This window comes from Peromyscus maniculatus, chromosome X, assembly GCF_049852395.1.
Source record: "Peromyscus maniculatus bairdii isolate BWxNUB_F1_BW_parent chromosome X, HU_Pman_BW_mat_3.1, whole genome shotgun sequence".
Taxonomy (NCBI): domain Eukaryota; kingdom Metazoa; phylum Chordata; class Mammalia; order Rodentia; family Cricetidae; genus Peromyscus; species Peromyscus maniculatus.
Genome location: NC_134875.1, coordinates 79788234 through 79800891, shown reverse-complemented (window position 1 = coordinate 79800891; position 12658 = coordinate 79788234). Strand labels below are relative to the sequence as shown.

At 39.6% G+C, this 12658-nt stretch overlaps 1 protein-coding gene and 1 long non-coding RNA gene across 2 annotated transcripts in view; one reads left to right on the top strand and one right to left on the bottom strand.

Moving 5' to 3' along the window:
* The window catches only part of LOC121825841 (uncharacterized), a 31951-nt gene that overhangs the window by 14020 nt on the left and 5273 nt on the right, over positions 1-12658 (top strand). The gene's annotated exons all lie outside the window — the stretch shown is intronic.
* Positions 853-12658, bottom strand: part of Magt1 (magnesium transporter 1) — a 44544-nt gene continuing 32738 nt past the window's right edge. The window contains exons 9-10 of the mRNA XM_006992605.4: positions 6013-6103; positions 853-3661 (exon numbers count right to left, since the gene is read on the bottom strand). Coding sequence (XP_006992667.1) covers positions 3646-3661; positions 6013-6103 — 107 coding nt within the window. The 3' untranslated portion in view covers positions 853-3645. The remainder of the gene's footprint in view (positions 3662-6012; positions 6104-12658) is intronic.

Sequence of the window (12658 nt, the reverse complement as noted above, 5' to 3'; positions counted from 1 at the left end):
ACCTAGCAGAAGAGAGTATCTTAATCTAGAGGTAATTAAAGAAACTGTTCTGTGAAACGCACTGTTCTAGGACAGTTAAGAATTTTAGGCAAATTTAATTATATATTTAAGATGGAATATTCTAATTAAGAATCCACCCCGACACACACACACACCCTTTTGAGACAGGGTTTCTCTGTGTAGCCCTGGCTGTCCTGGAACTCACTTTGTAGTCCAGGCTGGCCTCAGACTCACAGAGATCCACCTGCCTCTACCTCCCAAGTGCTGGGATTAAAGGCATGCGGCGCCGCCGCCGCCGCCGCCGCCGCCACCACCACCACCAGTTTAAGAATCCCCTTTTGCTATTTCAAATTGACCCCTCTATAGAGAGGTGCCATGGTTTGAGTGGGAAATGCCTTCATAGGCTCATTTATTTGGTCTCTAGCCAGTGGTAGTATGAGGCTGTGGAAGCTTTTTTTTAGTATTTTGAGACAGGGTTTCTCTGTGTAGCTTTGGAGCCTGTCCTGGAACTCACTCTGTAGCCCAGGGTGGCCTCGAACTCACAGAGATGTGCCTTCCTCTGCCTCCCAAGTGTTGGGATTAAAGATGTGCGCCGCCGCCACCACCACCTGGAGGCTGTGGAAGTTTTAAAAGGTAGTCTTGCTAGAGGTCATCATTAGGGGTTATATAGCCTGGCTCTCCTCCTGCTTCCAGACTGCCTGTGGGCTTCATGCTCCAGTTGCCATGTCTTCTCAATAATATACTCCCCTGGAAGTGGGAGCCAAAATGAACCCTTTCTCCCTTAGGCGCCCTAGTCAGAGTATTGTCTAACAGTAACAGAAATGACTACAACAGAGAATCAAACACCTGTAATTTAGATTGTAAAAGTTTATTGATAGGAAGCAGTAAGCCAGACATTTGCTTATCTTTGCCATAATAATGTATCACTTTTGAACAGTATATTAAAAATATGTAATGAATTATATTTAAACCAGTACTAGAAAAGTAAATTAAGAATCTACTTAAGGCACTTCAGATAAAAGCTAAATTTAAAATTTCCCCCAAAGTAACACTATTTTAAGCGAGAAAATCTGCTTTCCACAGATTTTAGCCAGAGCATGCCTTTCTTCGTGCTGAAGAATTTTGCTCTTAAACAGAGAGAAAACAGACAGAACACTGACCATGGAAGATGACCTGGAGCTACAGATACACAGTGGGAGTACTGCCCAGTTCAACCTTACAAGTCAGGGCGGTGTCACACAAGTTTCCTGAAAACCACAGCCTAAATGCATTTGGCAGAGACAAGTACAAGAATAGCAGAATCACTCAATTTATAAGGAACAGTCAACTGTATCCTCTTATTCATCAAATTTGTAACGATGACAACAAAAAACCCCATGTAAAACATTTCTTCTAGGCCAATTATGTCTTCTTTCCACAAACCTCTATTATATAAGATGAGGGAGGGCTATTACATGATAGCAGGAAACAGTCACAGTATCTTTTGTTTTTGTCTTTGGGATAGGGTCTCATGTAGCTCAGGCTGCCCTTAAACTCACTATGTACCCAAGGATGAGCTTGAACTTCTGATCTCCCTGTCTGTCTCCTGAGGGATTACATGCATGCACCAGCACATCTGGGTTATGTGATGTAGTGGGTTGAACCCCGGGCTTCCCGTATGGTGGTAGGCAAACACTGCATCAGTGGAAGCACATACCCAACACTGTATCTTTTAAATGCGGTGTTTCTAATATTCTTTACATTTTTTCAGTTACAATTCTCATTTTTTTGTGGTGCTGGGGATTGAACCCACACCAGGGTCTCACACATGCTAGCCAAGCGCTCCACCACTGAGCTATATCCCAACCCCACATGTTCATAACAGTGGCATTTCCAATTATTCTTCACAACTCTGGTAGAGGCCAGAGTTAGACATATTATAACCATGACTTAAATATTCCTCATGGAAATTTAGTTAGCTTATATGGTTATTTCTGCTATCAGAAAAAAAGACAAAATTCAAACACAATCCCTTCACAATTTTATTATTGGCATATTTTTGAAATGGGGTGTTGATATGATGCTAGACTGTGTCTCAAATTCTTGGACTGCAGGGATCCCAGTTCAGCCACCAGGGCAGCTAAGAGCTGAGACACGTGCACACCCTGATTCTTTGTGTCTCTAAAACGATAGCACAAAGCAGATCAGGGTCAATGGTGGTGCATACCTGTAATCCAGCACTCGGGAAGCTGAGACATGAGGATCAATGTGAGCTGGAGGTGAGTCGGGTCTCCATAAGGGAGTTCAAGACCAGCCAGTGCTATATCTCAAAAAGGCAAAAACAAAGAAAAAGGACCAGGTTTCAAGAAACATCTCTTTTAGAAAACAAACACATAAAAGAAAACAAAAGCCAGAGCAGGCTTCAAGGAATACTTATTTAAAAAAGAGCCCAGGTTTCAAGGAACATTTTTTAAAAACAAACAAATGAACAGAATTCACAGACCAGGTTTTAAGAAATAGTTCCTTTTTCTTGTGGCACTGAGGATTGAACCCAGAGTGTTACTCATGCTAGGCGAGCACTCTACCACTGAGCTACAACCTCAGGTTGAAAACATTTCATTTCTCTTTTCTTTTCTTTCTGTCTTTCTTTTTTTTTTGAGACAGAGTCTCACTATGTAGTCCAGGCTGGCCACAAACTCACAAAGATCAGCCTATGTCTGCCATAAGCCTGGCAAAACGTTTCATTTCTATCCATAGGCAGCAAATCAACATTTCATCATTTTCTTTTCTCTTTCTAAGAAAGTCCTTTCCATGAACACAACTCAGCTTATTTTTCTGTTAGGTAAAAATGAGATCAACGACAATGTCTAACTAACTTACACAAACATTTGAGACCACTTATAAGTTATAGTGATTTTTAGCAACAAATTATTATTATTAGAGAAGGGCCTTTAAATAAAACTAGAAACATAATGAATCAGAAATCTTTCCATGTACAATGTAGTTATAGCACATTCATGCAGAAATTATAGGCTTGTAGTTAGAGGTACTTCTTAATGTATAAAAAAGGCATATGTAGCTCTGATTTCAGTAGGAAAGATACAGGAAGAAGAAGACAGATTTAACTTTCCAAAGGCTACATGGTCCATTTTCAGAAGTTCACATAGTGCATATGATACCTTGGCCCAAAAGGAAAGATGTAAATCTCATACACCTGCCCAGAAGAAAACTAATGATGCCTTCCAGATGCAGTTGTTTGTAATAGGCAGAGGTGGAAATTCCTGCTCAGATCCTTCCATCCCCAACCTCGGAGAAGATCAAATCAGATGACCAAAAGTTAACTAAAGTAGTTTCAAGTTTTGCTCTAAGTAAAATGAAGTAGTAGTTTTAAATTTTTATAAAGTACTTAATTCTACAAAAATCAAATGTTTCTTAAGTTCATAGGGAAGGGAAAGTTAAGAGGAAAATAATTCCAAATACTTCATGATCTTATAATTGCTTGTTAAGGCACTACACATCTTTGGTTAAATGATTAACTATTTAAATCACTTGACAAAAAAGAGGTAATACAAAATACACGAGTTGCATTCTTCTTCAAACACCACATATTTCTTATTTTTCAGTTTCCATTATTACCACACAGTTTATGTGTCTCTGTAATCCTCTTTAACTCATCAGAAAGCTGAAACAAAATATATAACAATATATTAGTCTCTGATAGAAAACTTCTTATAAATACATAGTATGTTGATTTTAATATACGTACCATGACATGAGTATCAATAACAAAAAGAGAAACACTGAAAGACCCAGTAGTCTTCTTTTTTTTTTTTTTTTGAGACAGTGTCTCAGATAGTCCAAACTGATTATATAGCCAAAGTTAATCCAGATGTGATCCTGCCTCTGCCTCTGAGTGCTGGCATTATAGGTTTGTAATAACCATACCTGGCTCAGTATTCATAGTGGTATACCATAGGATGATGTATTAAAACAGAAATTATAGAAGCTGAAGTGGTGGCTCAGCAGTTAAAAGCACTTACAGCTTTTGCAGAAGACTCAGGTTCAATCCCAGCACCCACATGGCAACTCACAACTTCTGGTAACTCCAGTTCCAGGGGACCTAAAACCCTTCACTGACCTCTGTGGGCACCAGGCCTGCATGTGCTACACACACATATATACATGCAGGTAAAATACTCATACAGATAGAAATAAATCTTTAAAAAATTAAAATTATGTTAACTAATACTCAGATTATAGAACTACCACAGTCCAGCCACCATTTCAGTTCCCTATAACAGCAAAACCAAGAACCTAAAATATAACAATTTCCTCCCCTAGCAACAGCGATCTCTATGAACATTTCAAACTATGTAGCTGTTTCCTTTTCTGATTTTTTTAAAGATTTATTTTATTAATTTTAATTATGTGTTATGTATGTGTCTGCATGTGAGTATGTGTGCATGAGTGCAAGTGCCCTCAGCGGCTAGAGGCATTGGGAACCCTGGAGTTGGAGTTACAGATGGCTGTGAGCCACCTGACATAACATGGGTGTTGGGAAGGACCTATGACTCCAGCTCCAGAAAACATGACACCACTTCTTAAAACACACACGGACACACAAAACAAAACAAATAAACAAAATACCAAGGATTTAGAGAGATGGCTCAGTGATTAAGAGTGCTTGCTGCTCTTCTAGAGGACCTGAGTTCAGTTTCTAGTACCCACACAGAGCGTCTTATAACTCTAACCCCAGCTCCAGGGGAAATGATGTCCTCTTCTGGCCTCTGCACACATGTAGTATATATATTCTCTCTCACATACAAATAAAAAAATAAAATATTTTTTTAAAACTCACAAACAAAACTAGGTGACAGTGACACACACCTTTGATCCAGCACTTGGGAGACAAAGGTAGTTGGATCTCTATGAGTTTGAGGCCAGCCTGGTCTACAAAGTAAGTTCCAGGACAGCTAGAGCTATTACACAGAGAAACCTGTCTCGAAAAACCCAAAAAATAAAATAAAATAAAAAATAAAAAAAAACATTACAAACAAAACTCCTTATAACCCCCACAAAGAAATCACCAAACAGCTGGGCATGGTGATATACAACCTTTAAGCCCAGCACTGGGAGGCAAACACAGGCAGATCACTATGATTTGGAGGCCCCATCTCAAAGAGGAGGGGAAGAGGGGGAGAGGGAGAGAGAGAGAGGGACAGAGGGACAGAGGGACAGAGGGAGAGAATGAGAACACCACACAGACCAGGCCAGGGGAGGTACATGCCCCTAGTACCAGCCCTTGGGATGCAGAAGCACTCTTACCAAGTTCATAGGCAGTCTGGTCTACATAATGAGTTACAAGCCAATGAGGGATACGCAAAAAACCACCACCAACACATAAAACACACTCTTAAATAAAAGGACCCCCTCCAAAAGGCTGAGTATGGTAGTGTATGCCTGTAATTCCAGAACTTGGGTGATAGAGACAAGAGGATCAGGAGTTTAAGGCTAGCCTGGGGTAGGTGAGATCCTGTTGCAAACAAAAACAAAAACAAAACAGAAAAAAAGTAGAAGTCAAGAGACTTTTCAATATGAAGGAATAAAAAGCTAAGCGATAAAATATTACAGGCTGTGCAGTGGTGCACGCCTTTAGTCCCAGCCCTTGGATTTCTTTTGTGGGGTTATAAGGAGTTTTGTTTGTAAGGTTTTTTTAATTTATTATATTATTATTATTATTATTATTATTATTATTATTATTATTATTATGTTTTTCAAGACAGGGTTTCTCTGTGTAATAGCTCTAGCTGTCCTGGAACTTACTGCCTTCGAAGGCAGAGGCAAGAGGATCCCTGTGAGTTCAAGGCCAGCCTGGTGTACAGAGTGAGCTCCAGGACAGCCAAGGCTGCTACACAGAGAAACCCTGTCTTGAAAAAAAAAAGAAAGAAAAACAAAACAAAAAAACCCAAAATATTATAAAGCAATATAATACTAATTCTAAGTATTTTAAGTATAGGTAAAATAAGAATATACCTGTATGGATAGCCATGGTATTTTGATCGAAAGATAGAGAGCATCCAACTGAAGAATAACACAACAAGTCCAATTCCAGCCACACACATCACTGTGAGAAAAAAAAAGAGTAAAATTCATCAGGTTGAACCTACTAAATCACCAGCACAGTGTAGGCTTCATACTTCCAAAGAGGAAATTGTACTAAGAAACAGCTTTCCAATAGATTTAAGCTCTATTACAAGCGATAGGGTTTATCATTTACTATGGATTCTGAAGACAAGGTTAGGAGGAAGAGAGGTGCCCTGGAAGAAAGGCACATCACAGAGCAAAGGTATGGGCTTCTCTGAGAGTCACTCTCATCCCCGCCCCACCTCCCGCCCCAGACAGGGTTTCATTGGGTAGCTCTGGCTGTTCTGGGACTCACCATGTAGCCCAGGCTGGTCTCAAACTCAGAGAGATCCGCCTGCCTCTGCTTCCCAAGTGCTGGGATTAAAGGCATCTGCCACTATGCCCAGCTCACATCTTTTTAATCTTGCAGAGTTTGCATTGCTCGTAAGCTTACTCCACTACATTGCAATAGTCTATTAATGTACCTGTGCAATTTAATCAAATGAAACAATACATTTCTTTAAATATATCACACTCGCTAGACATGGTGGTACATGCGCATAATCCCAGGATTCATGAGGCAGAAGCAGAGGCAGCAGGATATAAGGCCAGGTCAGTCTATAAAGCAAGTTCCAGGCTAACCAGGGCTGCATAGCAAGACCCTGTCTTGAGAGATAAAAAAGACAAATTAATTAAATAAAAGCATGACAGCCTTCAATAATTTAATGTTAAACTATTGTCTTATGTCTGTAATCCCACCACTTGGGCAGAGGAGGTATGAATATCAGGTGTTCAAGACTAGCTAAATGTGAGATCAGCTTGGCCTATGTGAGATCATCTCCAAAAGACAAAAAAGGTCAAGCACTGAGCTGGAGAGATGGCTCAGCAGTCAGCAGTATGGACTGCTCTTGCAGAGGACATGAATTTACCTCCAAGCACTCCTATCATGTAGTTCACAATCACCTGTAATCCCCAATTCCAGGAGGGATCCAACACCTCTGGCCTCCAAGGGCACCTATACTCACATGCGCATACCCATACACAAACACAGACAGACATATAATTAAGCATTATAAAAATAAATCTTTTTTTTACTGGAGCTGAGGACCGAACCCAGGGCCTTGCGTTTGCTAGGCAAGCGCTCTACTACTGAGATAAATCTGCAACCCTTAAAAATAAATCTTAAAGAAAAGCCTGTGTGGTGGAGCACACAAGTAATTCAATACTCAGGAGATAAAGTATAGAACCAGCAGTTCAAGGCCACCTTGATCTACATGGGGAGTTCAGATGCAAGCATGCTCTTTTTACATAGCAAATTCCAAGCTAGTCAGGTCTATATAGTGGGACTATCTTAAAAAAAAAAAAAGATGCCAGGCAGTGGTGCACCTACAATTCAATGAAAATAAACACACAACATACCCAAACTTATGGGATACAAGGAAAGCGGTGCTAAGGAGAAAGTTCACAGCACCAAATGCCTACATAAAGAAACCAGAGAGATCTCATACTAGCAACTTGACAGCAAGCCTGAAAGCTCCAGAATAAAAAGAAGCAAGCATACCCGAGAGGCAGACTGCAGGAAAAAAAAAAATCAAACTGAGGGCTGAAATCCATGAATAGAAATAAAGAGAACAATACAAAGAATTAATGAAACCAAGATTCAGTTCTTTGAGAAAATCAACAAGATAGACAAATTCTTATCCAAACTAACGAAAAGGCAGAGAGAAAATATCTAAATAAAATCAGAAATGACAAGGGGGACATAACAACAGACACAGAGGAAATCCAGAGAATCATAAGGACGTACTTTATTTTTTAATATATTTTTATTTATTTATGTATTTATTTAATCATTCATTCATTCGTTTATTTATTTATTAATTATGTATACACTCGCTAGAATTTATTTGTTTGTTTGTTTATTTATTATTTATTTATTTACTTATTATTTATTTATTTATTTATTATGTATACACTCGCTAGAAGAGGGCACCAGATCTCATTATAGATGGTTGTGAGCCACCATGTGGTTGCTGGGAATTGAACTCTGGTCCTCAGGAAGAGCAGCCAGTGCTCTTAACCTCTGAGCCACCTCTTCAGCTCAAGGACATACTTTAAAAAAACTATACACCGCCTCCACCAAAAAAAAAAAAAGGAAAGAAAAAGCTGGGGTGGGGTGGTGGTGGCATATGCTTTTAATCCCAGCATCCAGGAAGCAGAGGCAGGTGGATTTCTGTGAATTCCAGAACAGACTAGTCTACAGATCAAGTTCAAGGACATCAAGGCCAACACAGTGAAACCCTGTCTTGAAAAACCAAACCAAGCAAACCAAACCAAACCAAACCAAAAAAAAAAAAAAAAAAAAAACCTGGTACTCCACCATATTGGAAAATCTAAAAGAAATGGATAATTTTCTCAATCGGTAGCACTTACAAAGTTAAATCAAGATCAGATGAACAATTTAAAAAGACCTATAAACCCTACTGAAATAGAAGCAGTCATTACACATCTCCCAACCTAAAAAAGTCCAGGGCCAGATGGTTTTAGGGCAGAATTCTACCAGACTTTCAAAGAAGAGCTAATACCAATATTCCTCAAATTATTCCACAAAAGAGAAATAGGATCATTGCCCAATTCATTTTATGAGGCCACAGTCACCCTAATACTCAAACCACAGAAAGACTCAACAAAAAAAGAGAATTACAGTCCAATTTCCCTTATAAACATTGATGCAAAATTAATCAATAAAATACCTGCAAACCAAACTGAAGAACACATCAAAAAGATCACCCACCATGATCAAGTGGGCTTCATCCCAGAGATGCAGGGATGGTTCAACATACAAAAATCTATCAAAGTAATCCACCACATAAACAAATTGAAAGAAAATAACCCCACATTTTCTTCTCATTAGATGGTGAAAAAGCCTTAAAAAATCCAACACCCCTTCATAAGTTTTGAAGAGATTAGGGATACAAGGAACATACCTAAATATTGTGGAATAATCCCTTTGTACACTGTGAAGATATGTCACTGTGATTGGTTTAATAAACAAACTGACTGGCCAATAGCTGAACAGGATAAAGTTAGGCAGGAGAGCCAGAATTCTGGGAAGAGGAAGGGCAGAGTCAGAGAGTTGCCAGCAAATGCAGAGAAACAAGATGAAAATGTCATACTGAGAAAAGATACCAAGCCACATGGCTAAACATAGATAAGAATTATGAGTTAATGTAAGTGTAAGAGTTAGCTAGTAACAAGCCTAAGCTATTGGCTGGGCATTTATAATTTACATTAAGCCTCCAAGTCAATTATTTGGGAAGTAGTTGCTGGATATTTGGGAATAGTGGGCAGGAGAGATTCATCCATGTACACCTAAACATGATAAAAGCAATTTACAGCAAGTCTATAGCCAATATCAAATTAAATGGAGAGAAACTCAAAGCAATTCCACTAAAATCAGGAACAAGACAAGGTTGTCCACTCTTTCCCTATCTATTCAATATAGTACTTGAAGTTCTAGCTAGAGCAATAATAAGACAACTAAAGGAGATCAAGGGGATACAAATTGGAAAGGATGGAGTCAAAGTATTGCTATTTCCAGATGACATGATAGTACACATAAGTGACCCCAAAAATTCTGCCAGGGAACTCCTACAGCTCAGAAATACTTTCAGTAAAGTGGCTGGATATAAGATTAACTCCAAAAAAATCGGTGCCCTCCTGTATACAAATGAACTGAGAAAGAAATCAGGGAGACAACTCCCTTCACAATAACCACAAATAATATAAAATATGCTTGGAGTAGCAGAGCAAGCAAAAGACCTGCAAAATGAAAACCTCAAGTCTAGCCAGGTGTGGTGGCACATGACTTTAATCCCAGCACTCAGGAGGCAGAGGCAGGGGGATCTCTGTGAGCTCAAAGCCAGCTTGGTCTACAAACAAGTTCCAGGACAGCCAGGGATCTATTAGACAGAGAAACCCTGTCTTGAACTCCCCCACAAAAAACAAACAAACAAAATCCCAAACCAAAACAAAAACTTCAAGTCTTTGAAGAAAGAAATAGAAGAAGATATCAAGAAGATGGAAAGACCTCTCATGTTCATGGATCAGTAGGATCAACATAGTAAAAATAGCTAACCTACCAAAAACAACCAAAAAGCCCAGGATAGATTAAAAGCAATCTTGAACAATAAAAGAACTGCTGGAGGTATCACCATCCCTGATCTCAAACTCTACTACAGAACTGTAGTAAAAAACAACAACAACAACAAAACAACCATGTGGTATTGGCAGAAAAACAGACATACTGATCAATGGAATTGAATTAAAGATCCAGACATAAACCCATACACCTATAGATACCTCATTTTTGATAAAGGAACCAAAATTATACAATGGAGAAAAAGAAAGCATCTTCAACAAATGGTGCTGGTCAAACTGAATGTCTGCATGTAGATAATGCAAATAGATCCATATTTATCACCCTTCACAAAACTCAAGTCCAAGTGGATCAAAGACCTCAACATAAAACCAGACACACTGAACCTGACAGAAGAGAAAGTGGGGAACAGCCTTGAACACACAGACACAGGAGACAACTTCCTGAACAGAACACTAACAGCACAGGCACTGACATTAACAATTAGTAAATGGGACTTCCATGAAACTGAAAATATTTGTAAGGCAAAGGACACCATCAAGGGGCCAAATCAGTAGCCTATAGAATGGGAAAATATTTTCACCAATGCCATATAAGGTAGAGGATAATATCCAGAATAACATAAAGAACTCAAGAAACTAGGTATCAAGAAAAGAAATAATTCAATTTTTAAAATGGGGTACAGATCTAAACAGAATTCTCAATAGAGGAAAAGAAAATAGCTGAGAAATAAAATAATACTCAACATCCTTAGCCATCAGGCAGGGAAATGCAAATTAAAAATACTTTGAGATCCCATCTTACACCTGTCAGAATTGCTTAGATCAAACACAAGTAACTGCTCATCCTGGCCAAGGATGTGGAGCAAGGGGAACATTCCTCCATTGCTGGTGGGAATACAAACTTGTACAGCTACTATGGAAATCATTATGGCGGTTTTCTCAGAAAATTGGGAATCAATCTACCTCAAGATCCAGCTATACCACTCTTACCCAAAGAAAGCTCCATTCAACCATAAGGACAACTGCTCAACTATGTTCATAGTAGCTTTATAATAACCAGAAACTGGAAAAAACCAAGATGTTCCTCAACTGAAGAGTAGATGAATTAGATGTGGTACAGTTAAACAATGGAGCATTACTTAGCTGTTAAAAAATATCATGAAATTTTCAAGGAAATGAAAAAAACAGAAACAAAAAAATCAGCTGGGTGGTGGTAGTGCACACCTTGGGAGGCAGAGACAGGAGTATCTCTGTGAGTATGAGGCTAGCCTGGTCTATAGAGCAAGTTCCAGGACAGCTAAAGCTATAGAGAAACCTTGTCTCAAAAAACAAATAAGCCGGGCAGTGGTGGCGCACGCCTTTAATCCCAGCACTCGGGAGGCAGAGCCAGGCGGATCTCTGTGAGTTCGAGGCCAGCCTGGACTACCAAGTGAGTCCCAGGAAAGGCACAAAGCTACACATAGAAACCCTGTCTCGAAAAACCAAAAAAACAAAAACAAAAACAAAAACAAAAAAATAGAAAAAATTACCTGGGTGAGGTAATCTAGACCCTGAAAGACAAGCATGGTATGTACTCACTTTTAAGTGGATGCTAGCTGCTAAGTAAATGATAATCATGCTTCAATCTACAGACTCAGAAATGCTAAGTAACAAGTAGGGCTGTAAAGAAGGACTCATGGATGTCTCTGGGGAGGAGAAATAGAATTATCGGGTGGACTGGGAGTGGGTGGTGATGGAAACAGGAGGGATCAGGTGTGTATGTGTGGGGGTGGTGATGGAGAGAGAGAGTACTGGAACAGGAGGGTGTGTGTGTGTGTGTGTGTGTGTGTGTGTGTGTGTGTGTGTGTGTGTGTGTGTAAATCTAGTCCAGGAGAAACTTAAAGGATTCTATAAGAGTGACCTTAGGGAGGACTTATAATAATGGAGGATTCAGAGCCTGATCTGGCCATCCCCTGTAACCAGGCAAGGCTTCCAGAGGTGGGACTAGGGCAATAACCCAGCCACAAAACCTTCTACCTATAATCTATCCCACCTGCAAGACGTACTCAGGCAATGGAGGCACAGAACTTGTGGGAGTGGCCAACCAGTGACTTGTCTAATTTGAGGTCCACATCCTGAGATGGAGCCCATGCCTATTGCCTGGATGACCAGGAACCAGAGCTGGATAGCTGAGAGATCTATTTTAGAAAAAAATTAATAAAATGATTCCTAACAATATCCTTATATATTCACCTATCAGTGCCTAGCTCAATCATCATCAAAGAGGCTACCACTGGCAGCTGATAGGAGCAGATGCAGAAATCCACAGCCAAACACCAGGCAGAGAGTAAGCCCAAATTGGAGATCTCCCCTGGGTCCCTCTTCTTCAAGCTAGGGAAACCCCGAAGAAGAGTGG